At 45.2% G+C, this 16,649-nt stretch overlaps 1 protein-coding gene across 3 annotated transcripts in view; it reads right to left on the bottom strand.

Annotated features, from left to right (window-relative positions):
- Nucleotides 1-766: 766 nt before the first annotated feature.
- The window catches only part of LOC135368861 (band 7 protein AGAP004871-like), a 335,172-nt gene continuing 319,289 nt past the window's right edge, over nt 767-16,649 (bottom strand). For 2 of the 3 annotated variants that reach the window (XM_064602402.1, XM_064602401.1), the window contains 5 exons: nt 10,928-11,065; nt 3,163-3,366; nt 2,610-2,665; nt 2,110-2,188; nt 767-1,434 (listed from right to left, as the gene is read on the bottom strand). In XM_064602402.1, the coding sequence (XP_064458472.1) occupies nt 1,174-1,434; nt 2,110-2,188; nt 2,610-2,665; nt 3,163-3,366; nt 10,928-11,065 (738 nt within the window). In that variant the 3' untranslated portion in view covers nt 767-1,173. The remainder of the gene's footprint in view (nt 1,435-2,109; nt 2,189-2,609; nt 2,666-3,162; nt 3,367-10,927; nt 11,066-16,649) is intronic. The other variant, XM_064602403.1, reaches the window with a different exon arrangement.

Here is a 16,649-nt window from a genome sequence, read left to right as displayed (position 1 = left end):
AAGTTCGTGGCCTCTCTTTTTTTTTTTTTTGGTCGTGGGGTCTGCGCAGCGAGTGTGCCAGTCACGCGATCTGCTCCTCAACCGCCTTGCTCTTTAGCATGTGTGTGTGTGTTTCGTATGTTGCAGAGTTCCCATGGCGAGCGTTCACAACAGTTCCACTCGATGACGGGAGAAGGAATGTTCGGAGCCTGTTCTTCTGTCGAAGAGACGTTTCGTCTGGCTCGATGCCTTTATGGTGCCTCGCTGTCCCGACCTCTGTTGTTGTCGATAGCAAGCAGGTCACACTATAGGGACTAGTCATTCCTGGAGCTTACCCGTAGTTCTCGGACTCTAAACTGGCATGAATTGAGGCACCCGAACGATGTCACTGCGTGATAAACAGATGCCGGTATATTGCGATGGCTTTATGGAGTGCATCTTCGTAACAGCCTCACTGTGGCACTATACGACTGACCACTAAACGCGAGGGTATCCTCAAATAGATTGACATAGTTCAAGGCAGAAGGCGCGTGTGTGTTTAATGGCACATAACATTGTCGCTAAGGGCTCTATATTGAAATGTTACTATTTGCGCAGCATACCGTTATTAACAGACAACAGAAGGGTTGCGCAATACGCTCAAATCGCACGTACTACGATTGGGTAAATTTCGCTCGTGATGTGTTAAGGTCGATGGTTTGCACACCACATGTTGAGCATGAAAATTAACGCGTTATAATAGCTAGTTTTACTTGAGCATCTTAGGATATATGTGCTATGGTCTCACAAACTGCTTTTCTTACTGTTGTTTTCGCTATACTGACCACGACTAAGCGGATAACTTCCGTTTATAACGTCTTTTCTAGCTACGATGCCCCTCTTAGATTCGTCGCTTTACACGTTCTCCAACTATCTTTCGCCAACATTGAAGGGCCATCTTGGCCTCTGTACCTGCGTTACGCCGTTTTGATTTTGGCGCAGCACGGCAAAGCAACCGAGGTCGGGACAGCGTGTCAAACAAGGCGTCGCTGTCGCCGTGGGAGTAGCACTTTGCCCACAAAACTGCAACACCGCCGCCCTTTAGTTCTTGCTGGGCAGTCTGATGATGGGCGGTAGGATGAGAGAGAGGCGCCTCTGGAAAGGAGGCCCACCTCCCCAGAGCAGGCTGTTGGAGCGGGACTGGCGGCTCCTCTGCTACGCGGCAGCTTCCATGTCTTTCTTCGTCTCGGCCGCGCCGCCACCGTGTACATTGCTATGGTGATTGCTGTTGCTGCTGATAAAGCCTGAGAACAACTCCATGGGTATGGGAAACACGATGGTGGAGTTCTTTTCCGCCGCGATCGACGCTAAGGTTTGAAGGTAGCGCAGCTGTAGCGCGGATGGAGTACCCGCAATCACTTCAGCCGCTTCTTTGAGCGACCGTGACGCACGTTGTTCTCCTTCAGCGGCGATGACCTGGACACGAAGAACGCGTTTCAGATGGCAGACACTGGCGGACACCAAAAAGGCAAGAAGGATGAGCTAACAGTGTATTTCCGCGAGCGACATTCCCTAGAATACCCCATCAGAAGATGCGCAAAACGTCATTTCTTTTCATCCTGCAACTCAGCCACAAGATATTCCGTAGCAGACGACAGGACCGATGGTGTCGTCTGCTACGCGGGCAGTATGCCACTCCCGCAGTGCGAATGCTCAACGTAAGACGCGGTGAGACCACGACCTAGTAGATCATACCTACCGTGTCATCATCGGCAACTCCTCAGGAGCCCGCCTGCACGATCCGCTAGGAGCGCTACACAGCGGCCAGCGAGGTCTCCATCATGATTGGACAATGAAAATTTGAATTTAGAACGCGCAGAAGCCGCAGAAGCCGCAGAAGCGGACATACGACTACCGTATCAGACGACAGCAACAGCTGCTATGAAAACGCGTAGAATGACGATGATAACCAACTTTGGCAAGAAGCGTCTCCCGTGGGACATCCACCGCTTGTACAAAAATGCTGAAGTACAAGGTATTGTAGAAATTGAGGAAGCAATAACCGGGCCGATGAGCAGCGCCACCGCTAGCTTCCAAATGAGGCACTGGGATGTCGCTCGCGTGAATACACGGTAATGGTATGAAGATTACCTTTGCCCTTGCTTCTCGTGCGGCCTCAGCCTCTGCAGCCATGGCCCTTTGGAGCTGCACTGGGAGCCGTACATCTTTGCTGTAATGATCAAACACATTCTTCGTGTACAACATGATACAAACAGAAAGTACAATCGAATGCCATTGTTTCCGCTATAAGTTGGACTATTAATTATTTTTATGCATCAACATTTTTTTCCAGCCTTCCTTTCTTTTGACAAAAGGCTAGGACCGAATTCACCACCGTTGCGGTGGATGTAGCCAGTTTGCCATAGCATTATATGCCTTAACTAATCTAGCTTGGCAAGAATGATAAGGAGCTTATTCTATAGTTATGGATAGTCTAGTGTATTAATGTTTGCACACCGGAGAGTTCTTTAACGTCCCTCGTATAAGAATGTATCCAATGAACTTGTAGCATGCCACTGAGTTCCTGGCGTCATCGTTTTTCGTGACTTGCATTACTATACAACAAGGTATGGCACACAAAGAGCACTCACATTTCTACTCTCTCCACCTTGACACCCCAGGGGTCAGTGGCTTCATCTAAACTTGCCTGGAGCACGGAAAGTAATGACGCATTGATTTTAGCGCTCGCAGTCCTGTGCACATCCTACTAGATTATAGCGACCATGTCATACGGACCCCTTCCCAGCGCCGCATTTAGAGACTAGCGGTGGCGCTACACATCGGCCAGGTCATTGCTTCCTCAATTTCTACAGTACTCTGTACTTTAGCTTCCCTTAGTATTTTTGTACAAGCGGTGGATATCCCACGAGAGACGCTTCCTTTTAAAGTTGATTATCATCATCATTATCATTCTACGCGTTTTCATAGGAACTGTTGCTGTCGTCTGCTACGGTAACCGTGCGTCTGCTTCTGCGCGTTCAAAATTCGAATTTCCATCGTCCAATCATGATGCAGATCTCGCGGGCCGATCAGTAGCGCCCCTAGCGGATCGTGCGGACGGGCTTCTCATTGGGTTTGCCGATTATGACATGGTCGCTGTAAAATAGTAGGTCGTGGTCTTGTGTACCTGTAGGCGACACGCACCTGCATTATGTGGCTGATACTTTCCCTTTCGGATAGGATTTCGGATAGGTTCTTTGTGCCCAGGACGTTCCTGAGCGTTGTGGCAGCCAACAGTCTCGTCGAGTGGCCGTAGTCCTCTACGTTGGAAACGGCAATGGTGGCGTTACTGATGCGGTAGTACACCACGGCATCCACCGCTACTGTCACCGAGTCCTTAGATAGGATCTGCAACACAACAAGGATTACACGCCGTCCTCACTGACAGCGCAGTACGTGCAACTCTGTACTCTCCGTACTTTTGCTAACGGTTTCTTTTCTAGTGTTTTCCAAAGTCCACGAGGAATACGCTGGATGCAATATTTCGCACTTATATTGCACGCATTGTTGAAATACATCCTGGTTCCATTATCCACTAGATGCATATGACATCTATTATCCTGATCAGATTTATCGCGTCTGGAACGTGTTAAATGTGTTAAACGGATTACAAGTGTCTGGACTGCATGACAGGGCTTGCCCTCTGGGTCCTCCTTTCAATGTGCTCCATATCACGCAATATGCATTAAAAAAAATCTGAATCTGGATCTGAATCCAACTTGTTATCAGTCCACAGGGAGTTTTCTGTTTTATGGTTTCCATATGGACATTTTCGGGAAGGGTAGGGAAGGCACACGCCAAGTACAAGGTGAGAACACACATCGACCTCTTCTTATTTTCTGGTTTCCTACATCACTTAAGCTGGAGTCAACATGCAACCATGGGCTTCATGGTTAACGCATGTCGCACAATTGTCTAAGAAACAGACAGGATCTCACATGTCGACATGGTAAACAACTCACCCCTACCAAAATCACAAAAAGAAAATACTTAAAACATTGTACGTTGTGCTGTAAAAACCGCACAGTACAATGGAATTAATCTTTAGCAAAATCATAGCGCGCAATCCAGTTCTCAAGTGGATTGGAATTAGCAAAAGCTGATGCGCCGAGCAGTATAATCTATCTCAAGAACCGGTATCATCTCAAAGAAGAATCCAACCGTACTGTGCACTAGGACGGTCTCCGTTGGACGGATATGTGGCAGCACTGTATGCATTGTATGATTGATAACTGATAATTAATTGATATACGATCGATAATTCATTGTATGATTGAAGTCAGGAACTACGGAACTATGCAGGTAGCAAAATACTTTAGTGCAGTCAAAACTAAGTGATTTCACATCTCATCATACAAACAAAGCTACGTTTCGTTCCCACAATGCCGTTGGGCCATTTATGGTGCTAAATTGTATTACTGCCTGCTTTGCGTAGCGCAGATACACACGCAACACACGCACCTTCCCAGCATATTTCAATGAACGAAAATTCACAAACTACTAACTAGGCACGTTTATGGCATTGTATATTGACTCCAAGTCGCTGTTCGAACCACCGACCAAAAGTTGTTCGTGTAATTCAACAGAGGGAGATATCGCGAAACGCCGATTGCGATATATAGAACGCGCCAATGTAGCAGTCTCGCACGTATAATCAAATACATTTATTTGATTTGCATACAGCAGCACACACGCTATAATGACCATTTCTCGTATTAGTTCGTAGCAGCACTTGCAATAGAAAGTGCAGAACAACGAGGACAAGAGGAACTCAATAATTGAGCCACACATTCTACCAATGGAGCTGTCTGGCTTTTGGTTTTGGGTCTTGCCTATATCCTCCACGGAGAGGATACTTACCGTAAATGTACTGAGCAGTGGCTCTGGTAGAGAGCAGAAAGTAAAAAACAATGTGATGCTTGCTTTAAAGTGAGCTTTTTGTCCCGTCGACTGACTTTGAGGTTAGATTTGTACTCAACTGCAACTTACGTGTATACGTGGGGTATCGCAGTTTTTTTTAGATAAACGAGAAGCACGATCACTTCTGGTCTAGGTTTCCATTTTGATTTTCCTGTGACGTAAGTACACTGTGAAAACAGAACTTCACCACATAGCACGCTACTAGCCAACCATCATACCGAATGATATCATTTTGTGTCATGATTTGTTCAAAACAGGGGGAGGCGCCTATCTGGGACAGATTATCTTGTCCCAGATAGGCGCCTCCCCCCTGTTTTGAACAAATCATGACACAAAATGATATCATTCGGTATGATGGTTGGCTAGTAGCGTGCTATGTGGTGAAGTTCTGTTTTAACAGTGTACACGCTTAAAAATGAACTTCACCGCATAGCACGCTCCCAGCCAACCATAATCTCGAATGATATCGTTATCTGCCCTGATTTGTTGAAAACGGGAGGCGTACGCCTTTTTTGTGACACTTATGCTGTTCATAATTGTCACAAAAAAGGCGCACGCCTACCGTTTTCAACAAATCAGGGCAGATAACGATATCATTCGAGATTATGGTTGGTTAGGAGTGTGCTATGCGGTGAAGCTCATTTTTAAGAGTGTATGATCCACCTCGCGTTGCCGGGAAGACACAAGGGAGAAAGACAGAAATATACTGTTTTGAGATATGATAACACGTAATCAGCAAGCCTTGAACCGAATTGAATTTGAATTTAAAAAGAGGGAGGATTCGAAGGCGTCAACCGACAAATTCTGCTACTCCCATCATGTTTCCTCTCGAATCAGTCACAAGATTGGTTGGCGGAACAACAACCAGAAGCTACTAACTCTGACGTCATGGTATAGGAAAAGCGCTCGTTTTATAAAAATTCAATTACATGGTCAATTGGCTGTGAAAATATAGTGGAGCTATAGTGGAAATAGTTTGCCTGGTGATAATGAGCGTCATGAAAACGCATGTGTCGGCATTTTTTCAGGATTAGATTGGGCACGCGTACAGTTGCTTTGATACCCTTCACCGCGCCATGCATCTCATTAAAGTAATAAAGCCACACATACTCGATGATGTGAAATAAACCAAGATTTCAAGTGTCCACCTATAACTACACTCTCTAAAAGAAAAGGGAGCAATTTTAGACCATTTCGAAACTAGATGCATCGCCAATTAGTCCCTTTCAGGACTCCATACACGTTAGTTTATTCGAAGTTCAGGGGCTGTTCACAAAGTATATAGTAGTTGGGCCGGCTGGTACGTTTCCATTAGAAAGTGGACTATTACGCTAGAGACTATTTGCAGTGCTGGGGACTAACTTATAATGTCGCACGACTAACATGTGAAGTAACTGCAATCTAGAAGACTAAAAGCTGTAGTTGGTCCTGAATTTACTCCAATTTTTTTAGGGTGCACCTAAAAGGAAAAGGAGGAGTAAATTAAGGATCAGTTACAGCTTCTAGCCCCTAGATTGCAATTACACTCCATTTTAGTCCCATGGTTCTGAAATGTACTCTCCAGCTCTCGAAGTAGTCCCTAAACTTCACATAAATTTTCGTGCATGTAGTCTAATAGTCTAATCCCCAAATGACTAAAATTACCCTTTTCCCCCCCTTAGAGAGTACAATCCAATCCAATCCAATCCAATCCGGCTTAAACCCCTGCCTGCATTTCAGCTATGCTTAGCAGTCGTAGCAGTTATACACAGTATTGCGCATAACAGTTTTTGTATTAGTGCCGAAAAAAAAAATGTTGTGAGGTGACCTTGGTGTGCGTCATTTTTCTCGTCTCGTGAGGGGGTTAGCACGTCCTGACGAAAAACATTGGCTCCCGGTGAATGCTTTGCTGTGTGTACAGCCCTGCAAGTATCCCAAAGTGTGTGACGCATCTCAATTACCGCGACCAACGGAGACACGCCTCATATAGAAAACCTGCAGGTTAAGATACGCTTGAGATAGATCTTGCCGAGGCGCCAGAGGTGCACAAAAGCCGTAAAGAATGCCAGCAATGTTCTAGGGTGCAGCACTGAGGGGTGTGCCTGGCAGACAGCAAGATTTAAACAGATTGAAACGGAGCAAAGACATTCCAGTGCCGTGAAAATAAAAGACAGGCATGCATGACGTTAATCTTAGGTAGACTTAACTAAAAAGCCTACAGATTGACTTGAACAGAACTCAAACTTCAGGTTTTAGGAAATTTATCCCATAGAGCTCGACTTTTGGTTGGTGCTTAAACGTAACGCTGAAAGCGTTACGTTTAAGTTAAGTTACGTTGCGGTACGTTACGTTACGTTACGTTTAAGTTACGTTACGGTTATATAGACGAAGCTTCATATTTAAGTTTCCTGCGAGCTAATATCGCGAGCACACTCTTAAAAATGAACTTCACCGCATAGCAAGCTCCTAGCCAACCATCATCGCGAATGATATCGTTATCTGCACTGATTTGTTGAAAATGGGAGGCGTACGCCTTTTCTGTGACAATTATGAACAGCATAAGTGTCACAAAAAAGGCGTACGCCTCCCGTTTTCAGCAAATCAGGGCAGATAACGATATCATTCGAGATGATGGTTGGCTAGGAGCGTGCTATGCGGTGAAGTTCATTTTTAAGAGTGCAGGCTTTCTCACCCAGAACTTCATTTCAGTCCACTAGTTTAATAAGCAGAAGGAAACCATACGTCAGAATATATCGCCTTGCGTTTCAGTAAGCTCTTCTCTCACAGATATACAAGCTAAGCGTTATGAATCGCACAAACAACAACAGCGACTATATATACTGATGTGACACATTACGATAGCGTCTTACACGAACTGCTGCTAATTTGATTGCATCTTGTCATATTAGTTTTGAAGATTTCGTCGCAGCCTGCGAGGCTCACCCAAAGTATCAATCGAGAGACAGGAGAATACATTTAACAAGAGGGAGTTTCAGGGTTAAAAGAAAGATAAGGCGTTAGTGGGGGCGGCGACACCAGGCGAATGCGGCACGACTACATTGCATACAACGTCTGCCGGAAGGCGGCAAGTAGCAGTTACCAATTCAATTACCAATTAATTTCTCGTTCCTTGTGCAGGGCGGATGAAACAGGATGAAATATAGAAGATGTTCCGGAATTAAAAGTTAAAAGTGAATGTGCTATAGCTGAGGGCATACTGTTCACAGTTCCAAGCGTGACACAGAGTTTGCTGACGCTGAAATCTGCAGTATTCTAGCGAAGCTATCATAGCCACTTGTGGCAATCGGGAATGCATTTCGCTAGGCTTTTATTGAAAGCGTAGCGAGTTTTATGTTTAGCTTCGCGACTTTTCAGGCGGTTAGTACATGTGCTATACACCAGAGGACAGTTTTCATTTTTTGCAAAACTTGAATGTGTTTCATTTAGACGCTTCTCAATCCACATGTATTTTTACAGGCCCATCCGGAGAAAGAAATGTTACAAAAGCTATGTTATGTACGGGCGACAGCCATGCAAGGCAAAAGCTAGCGTGTCCGTGATCAGCACCTCAAGTTCCGAACACAGAGGATGGAGTGCAAGTATAGTTCACGTGACAACAAGAACAACAATATGTGATGACGATTACATGGGATGTTTCACTGCTGGGCCAATAAAGTGTGCTTTGTCGTTTCATGCAATTGCATCACGTTTCGACCGCATTGCGTGGGAAATGTGTTAGATAGATGCGTGCACGTGGGGTACGTATAGAGCGTGCAAGAGGTTGTTGAGGCCTCAGACGACGCGCTGTACTTCGCGCGAGGGCCGTGATGCTATTAAGCCGAAATGAGAGAGGTTTGAAGCAAGGCTGGGGGAGGAAGAGAGAACTTGTGGCGAAGCAAATGCTTCGTAACCCCAACAACACCGAATATCCTCTGGATGTACGGATAATGTCCTAACGGATTCGTACGTCCGACGGATATTCTGAGGACATCCATCGGACATACGAATTCGTTGGGACATTATTCGTACATCCAGAGGATATTCGGTGTTGTTGGGGAAGCAAGCTATTTCCTTTGCCTGCTCGTACGCAAAGAAGTCGCCATGAACCACGTCTGCAGTGCGGTGTGATCTTCGAGGAGGGTTAGGGGAGCTTCGTGAAGCGACAGCAACGTTCGGCGGTTCGGTGGTTGTTGCATGAGAATTGCCGGTGTTGCCACGCAACGCGACAGTATCGATGGCGGAGGACGAGATGAGGACGAACACTACGGAATATAAGTCGAGGCTGTTAACCTAGGATTAGGGTTCCGGGTTTTCGAAGTATATTTCTTTACATATTCGGAGTTGTTTTTCCGGAGCTTATATTCCGAGAAATCAGATAATTCTAAGCTTATAAGCGTCGTTTATGTTTTGTAACCGCTGTCACTGCGGTGCCCTAGAAGATCTAGAGCACATTTTTTCTTCATTGTCCACACTACCAACCTTCCCCAAACCGCACTCTCCGGGTCTCTTAATCAGCTGGAAGCTCGCCTCTCCTCCCCCCCCTCTCTCAAAATTGTTTGGTCCCTGGCCAAATCCAGTCCACCAACACTCTGCCCTCAAAGATCTTTTCACCTTTTTTGGAAACCATAGGACTTCGATCCTTATTTTGAAGGGGCGCATTATTTCATTCCCCACATCACCACCAGCAATGGATGGGGTAGAGTATCGCCCCCTGGCGATGAAACTCCCCATTCATCATCTCACAATAAAGTTGTTGTTGTTGTTATGTGTTGTAACTGAGGTAATATCCGGCATTCGGAGAAAACTAAAAACGTTGACTGTGAAATGGCCTAAACCGCGAAAAGAATATGCACCGGCCTCTAAAAAAAAAGTAAGAAAATAAAAAAAAGTACTGGTATGCATTTCCAGACAGTTTCAGTACTGGGAAATGACCTCAAAATGCTTTTATATCGAGTAGTCACTAAACTCAAGCAGCACAACATCTTGGCGTAATATCGGCAATATCGGTCCAATCTTGGACCAATATCGGGCCGGTATTACCAATATTGGGCCAAGATGTTGTGCTGCTTGGGGAATACATACGGTGCCATGTTCAGTGACTCCTATATCGAGGTTAACCTATATTACGCGGACGCTTTGAACATCGTTCCCTGAAAGACTAATGCGCAGTGGATTTGTGACCAAAGAGCCCTTGTCGTGTTGTCTGCTAGCCTGCGATACGAGTCGATCGTGACACAGAAGAAAAACGAAACCCATCAAACACACTAATACCCTATAGTCAGACGGCAAACCTAAGGCCGTTAGTGGCACCGCCGTTACTTCACTTGTATAGTCCAATCATCATCTCGGATGATATCGTGATCTGTCCTCATTTGCTGAATACAGGAAGCGTACGCGTTTTCTGTGGCAGTTATGAACTGCATAATTACCACAAAGATAGGTGTGCGCCTCCCATTTTCAACAAATCAGGGCAGAGAACGGCATCATTCGCGATGATGATTGGACCACAGGTGAAGTAACGGCCGTTCCACTAACGGCCTTAGGTTTACCGTCTGGCTACACTCTTAAAAAAAAGGTGTACTTTAACTCCTTTTTGCCACATATATAACACCCTTTTGGAGAGTACAATTACGCTCAAAAGGGTGTCTCCTCACTCCCTCAAGGGAGTAGCATAACACCGGGAGTAGCACAACACCTTTTGAGCGTAATTGCACTCTCCAAGAGGGTGTTATATATGTGGCAAGGAAAGGAGTTAAAGTACACCCTTTTTTTTTAAGAGTGTAGGGTATTGGTAGGTGCGGGAGCGTGAGCAGCACGTTAGGTTTCGTGGTCCAAAGGCCCCAAATGCCAACTCATAACGGGATTTCTTTCGCGATTCGCTGCATGGATAATTTGTGGGACCATCCGCATGATTTTCCTGCTCCAGTGCGCGTCTGTACACAGATGTAGAAATGCCGCATTCGCTCGTGCGCTAGGTCTAGTGTGGCTGAGGGGGGATTGTAGCGCGTACCCAAGCGTAGCTGTATGTGAAAGGCGGCGTCCCGTAGTAGACGTCGTCCGCCAGCGGGGGCGGAGGCTTTGTGTCGGTCGGCACAAACGCTGACAGGTAGGCCGGCGTAGTCTCTATCCGGAAGACGTCTGCAAGGCCCTGAGGACGAGCATCACTTTTGGTCGGATGGTTCGAGTACAGCACCTTAGAATCTTACCCTGTATACTAAAATGCACCTGCATCCAAGCCATTTACAACTTCCACAACAACACAGACGAGGCAGTTCAGTATAGAGGTAGTAATTAAAAAGTCAATGCTGCCGGCAATAAATGTCAATGGCACGTCCACGTTCTTTCACTGTTGCCACCTTGTACTCTACCGTTTCTTTTTTTCTTTTTTTTTTTTAATAAAAAGGCTGTTTACTATATACGATCTCATTATCCTCTTGATGTTCTCTTATTCTGGACCCCTTCGGAAAGAGACCTTTAATTCTATCTCAGATTATTCGAAATCTGTGCTTCGCGCACAAAACCACACTAAAGAAAAAGACATAGAAACAGAGAAATAGATAGCAAGGCGGCACGGATACGCTAAAAATAGCCAAGCCATATACTAAGCCAGAAAGTATAAGATTGCACGAAGAAACGCTTCATGTCCCGAGTTCCCGAAATTTGAAACGAAACTGTGTTCTTCCGCAGGTTACAAAAGATATATCTCTTCTACTGCTACATCGAAGAATAGCAGTTTGTTCGAAATATCGCCGACTTCCGGCGTAAAGCTTCTCTCTATATACCTATACCTACCTTCTCTAGATTGCCGAGTTTTCCACTGGTTCGCGCACACTTTGTTCACATACAGTTTGTTAAGAGTGCGTAATTGCACTGAATGTTACAATACTTACGAGATTCTCAGAAGTTGCAGTCACGTAAAAAGAAATGTGGACTACTGCCATACCCCATTCTCTTTCTTTAGCATCGTCTAGCAAAAATCTTGTGAGCGTTCACACAGACGGAGCACATATATTTACGTAGAGTGTTGCACTCATGTTGTGGTGCGTGCTGCCTAGGGGCTATTTTCAGTGTTGGAGGGAGTAAATTTCGAGGTCAGGGGACTAAATCGCGATCTAGGGGACTATAGAAGCTGCTATTACACTCTTAAAAATGAACTTCACCTCATAGCACGCTCCTGGCCAACCATTATCTCGAATGATATCGTTATCTGCCCTGATTTGTTGAAAACGGGGGGCGTACGCCATTTCTGTGACACTTATGCTGTTCATAATTGTCACAGAAAAGGCGTACGCCCCGTATTTTCAACAAATCAGGGCAGATAACGATATCATTCGAGATAATGGTTGGCTAAGAGCGTGCTATGCGGTGAAATTCATTTTTAAGAGTGTACTTACCAAACTCATCCTTTCTTTCTTACAGAGTGTAGGAAAGGAGTGCTGAGTAACGCACCAGCAACAACTACACTCTTAAAAATGAACTTCACCGCATAGCACGCTCCTAGCCAACCATAATCTCGAATGATGTCGTTATCTTCCCTGGTTTGTTGAAAACGGTAGGCGTACGCCTTTTTTGTGACAATTATGAACAGCATAAGTGTCACAAAAAAGGCGTACGCCTCCCGTTTTCAGCAAATCAGGGCAGATAACGATATCATTCGAGATTATGGTTGGCTAGGAGCGTGCTATGCGGTGAAGTTCATTTTTAAGAGTGTACACTCTAAATCTTTTCACACCTTTAAAGGTGTAATAGCGTGCATGGCACACGCCTTTTTAGGTGTAATTTTTGTAACATCATAATGGAGCACAGTTTCGACCAAATTTTCTTTACTCGAGTGTTGTCTGTCCTCCAAAAATTCAGTCTTGCAATATCTCAACATTGTTCAACAGTATTGTAGACACTTGCGCGTGCTCGATTATCGATAGCGATGCATATATGCATTAGCTCATACCTAGGATATCCAAGACATAATGAAAGCAAGATTTGCACTGACACTTTATCTTTAGTAATGCTTTCCGAATTTTGTAAAATATCATCCTGGAGATGCAATGTTACGCAATCAGATTGAATGTGCATAGCGCACACCTTTAAAGGTGTGAAAAAGTTTACAGTGTAGGACGAATTCCCCTCTTGTTAAAAGGACGACACCTCCTTCTGTGGAATGCTTAGCCTTATATTACCCCACTTTGCTATACCACACCGTATTATGAACTATATTTACATATTCCATTACAAAAGGATATCCTCACCGCCTTTGTCAGTGAAATAAACCGAGTGAAGCAAGGAGTGCTCATCGCGGAGCAACTTGTTTCTCTTTTTTTTCCTCTCTTCTTCTTCTACCACCACTGTCTTTTGTTGCCAAGATACAACGAAGAAAAATGTCTCAGATAAGAGCAGTCAATGTGTTCCTGTTTGCGCGGGTAGCTCGCCGTCTGCCTTTGATCACTTATCGGGCTGTCAGACAAAAAAAAAATGGTCTTGAGAGTAGATGGGAAAAAAGGTTCCATCTGGAGGAGCAATGTATAGATAGATACCTCTGTACAGCCCAGGTGATGAGTATTGATTTCGGTTCGTTTGTGTGACATCTTTTAATATATCACGTTCTCGAAAGCGGAGCCCGTCATATAACCCATATATTTCGCCCTTTTCGGCGTTGAACATGTCTGGTTCTCTGTAACGAAGTTTGCTTACACTTTATTTGTTAAGTGCGTTCGGGCCATATTTCGGAAAGGCCTTTGGTTGTTGCTGTTAATGAAATTTTATTGAGAGTACTAAAAACCGCGTCGGCTGCGCGCAGCAACTATAAAAAGACCACGTTTCGGAGCCCATACGGGTTCCATCATCGGAATGAATTTTGACATTCGTCCGTTCGTTCTTTATTGAACGGAGGAAGAGAAGAAACAAAGATGTATCAACAAACACCCGCGCCCGCTTCCGCATCGCTAACCCCCTCGTTCAATAAATTTGCCCGCGCCAAAGTTCATTCTGATGATGGAACCCGTATGGTATCCCAAACGCGCCACGCTTTTAATTTGTTCTTAATTGTAGTGTAGCTGGTGTGGTATTTATTAGTATATTTAATAAAACGCGCACTGCCGGCTCTTGGACTGTTTTTAGTTAATGAAATCTGAAACGTGAGAAAAGAGAGTGCACGACATAAGTGTTCCTATAACACGGAGTCACATTTTCACACGGCAATAATGTTAAAGGGGCACCAATGTGCAAAAAGATGCCGTTATATTGACACCAACACAAAAGGAATGCCCCCCTCTCCCCCATTCCGTCCTTCTGTCCTCTCTCCATCTGTCCACATCTATACGCCGCTTCATATCCACAGTTGCTTCGCGGTGCTAACACGGAATTTTAAAAAGGAATGAGACTTATCCGCCGTTTCGTTCGTGATTTATGACGAAAGAAACAGCAATTTTCGCTTCCCCTCTTTCTCTCCTTCTCAAGAAGGCCGACAATGTAGAGTGGGCTCTTATTGGTCTCCTCAAACGACTTGTCCAATCACAGCGAGGGAGATGGTTTGAGGAGACCAATCCGAGACCTTTCCGTATAGTCGCGGTTTTTGAGAAAGAGAGGGAGAGAGGAAACGTAAATTGTGGTTCCTATCGTTCACGAATGACGCACGAATGGAAACACACCCTCACCGTGTATTTCACGAGCGACATCCCACGGAATATTCTAGTGGAAGAAAAGACAAAAAACGCCTCACAGGGCAGAAGTTCCGCCGCGCATTAATGGTGAGCATTCGCGCGGGGCAGGAACATCGGGAGTGGAGTACTGTGCGCAAAGCAGACGACACTATCTGCCTGTCGTCTGCTACGAGCCGCGCAGCAGAAGCCTACGACATTTTGGGCATCTTCCGCTGGAGTTTTCTGGGAATGTTGAATGTGTAACATACAACCAACACGCTCTGCTCATTATTTCGTTACTCAACTTCTTCATTTGACACTAGTGCCGCTGGCGCTGGCGCTGTCTTATGTGACAATGAGAGCGCAAAGTTTCGTTTTCAAACTCGAGTGAACACTGCGAAAACATCTGTCACGCGTGAAGACACGGTTACCGTAGCAAAGACACAGGAATGATATTTACCAACTAACTGTGGCTGACAAAAAGCCAGTATTAATTTCGCGTTATACGCACCGACTATATACTCGAGTTCTGAACCGGAGAATAGCCTTTGTCTCGGGAATCCTTTCGGAGTCGCTCACCAGTGTGGCTTTTCAGAGATACCGCGGCATCAAACCGCAATGCAATAGTTTTGCTTCCCTTTATAAATGTGGACTCGCAACAATGAAGTTCGATATTTCAGATAAACACGCGACAAATGCGAGAGTGAAACTTGCTTTGTTGCGGAGGGCATTGTGTCTTGTGACTTAGCTCTTAGACGCACCATGGTAAAGCAAATACGAAAGTTCCACCAACGCTTCGGCAAGACAAACAAGGAGCGATCGCTTGATGGGTTCGCTGGCGCCTCATCGTAATTTGCTTTTAGTCATATAAGCGCACGACCTGCAATTCAATGGCGAGGCTGGAAAAAGGCCAAAGTTGGGGCCGCGTTTAATGGGTCGCATTTTCTCTGGTGCGCGGGGAAAGGGAATTATAACCCTTCGTCCCGAGAACAAGGACGGCTCAGAAGTAAAATGTAAACGAAAGTTGAGCCCTTCGAAGTTTCAGGGGCGTCGAATTTATTTTCGACTTCGAAAGAGGGATTTAGGAAATGCAGGCTGTTGATTCCTCGCGAGAGAAATGTTCTGGTGAAAAAGGTAATGCGAGGAAGCGTATCCCATAAACGTTACAGGTGTAACCTACATCGACAATAAACGTGCGGCGTGTGTGTGCACGGAGAACGTCACGTTGTATAGATGGTTGAAGTAAATAAACACGAAGCTGTCGAGGGTGTATATGCTTTGGCACGTAGGCTACCGGGCGCAAAGATAAATGTTTACAACCAGTGTGTACTGCACTTCCGTGAACTGAGCTGGACGTGGCTCATACTCGCCAGCATCCAAATGTATAAACTCTTAAAATATGAACCTCACCACATAGCACGCTCCTAGCCAACCATCATCCCGAATGACAACGTTCTCGCCCCTGATTTGCTGAAAACGGGAGGAGGAGCCTATTTTGTGCTCATTATGCTCGGCACAAAATAGGCTCCTCCTCCCGTTTTCAACAAATCAGGGGCGAGAACGTTGTCATTCGGGAGGATGGGCGGCTAGGAGCTCTCTCAACTGATTTGTTGAAAACGGGAGGCGCACGTCTTTTTTGTGTGACACTTATACAGAAATGTTAACTGTCACAAAAAGGCGTACGCCCCGCACTTTCCACAAATCAAGAGTGATAGAGGTATCACCTTGTACAATGGTTGGCCTTCAGCGTGCTATGTGGTGAAGCTTTGGTTTAAGAGTGTATACGTCAATGTGGAAGCATGCTTGTTTTGGGTTTGGTATTTAATTTTCTTTCTTTGTTTCTCTCTTTTTTTCTTTTTTTTTTTTGTATAACCGTTCAGAAAGTGAAGGCTTCCTTGACGGAACATGTATGTCTGACTTGTTTCGTTACACTATAGCGGGGTATATGAAGCAACAGTGCTTGTTATCGTCCACTTTATGAGGAAGAAAGCTTTCGCAGTGAGCCTTTTTGAAACACTTGAGTCCTCCTTCCGCACTGATAGAGCAATGAAAGAAATTGACCGCCTGCGGGTGCATGTCCACTTGAGTTGCGCTAAT

Source organism: Ornithodoros turicata, chromosome 9 (genome assembly GCF_037126465.1).
Source record: "Ornithodoros turicata isolate Travis chromosome 9, ASM3712646v1, whole genome shotgun sequence".
NCBI classification, from domain to species: domain Eukaryota; kingdom Metazoa; phylum Arthropoda; class Arachnida; order Ixodida; family Argasidae; genus Ornithodoros; species Ornithodoros turicata.
This window is presented reverse-complemented; position numbering and strand designations above follow the sequence as displayed.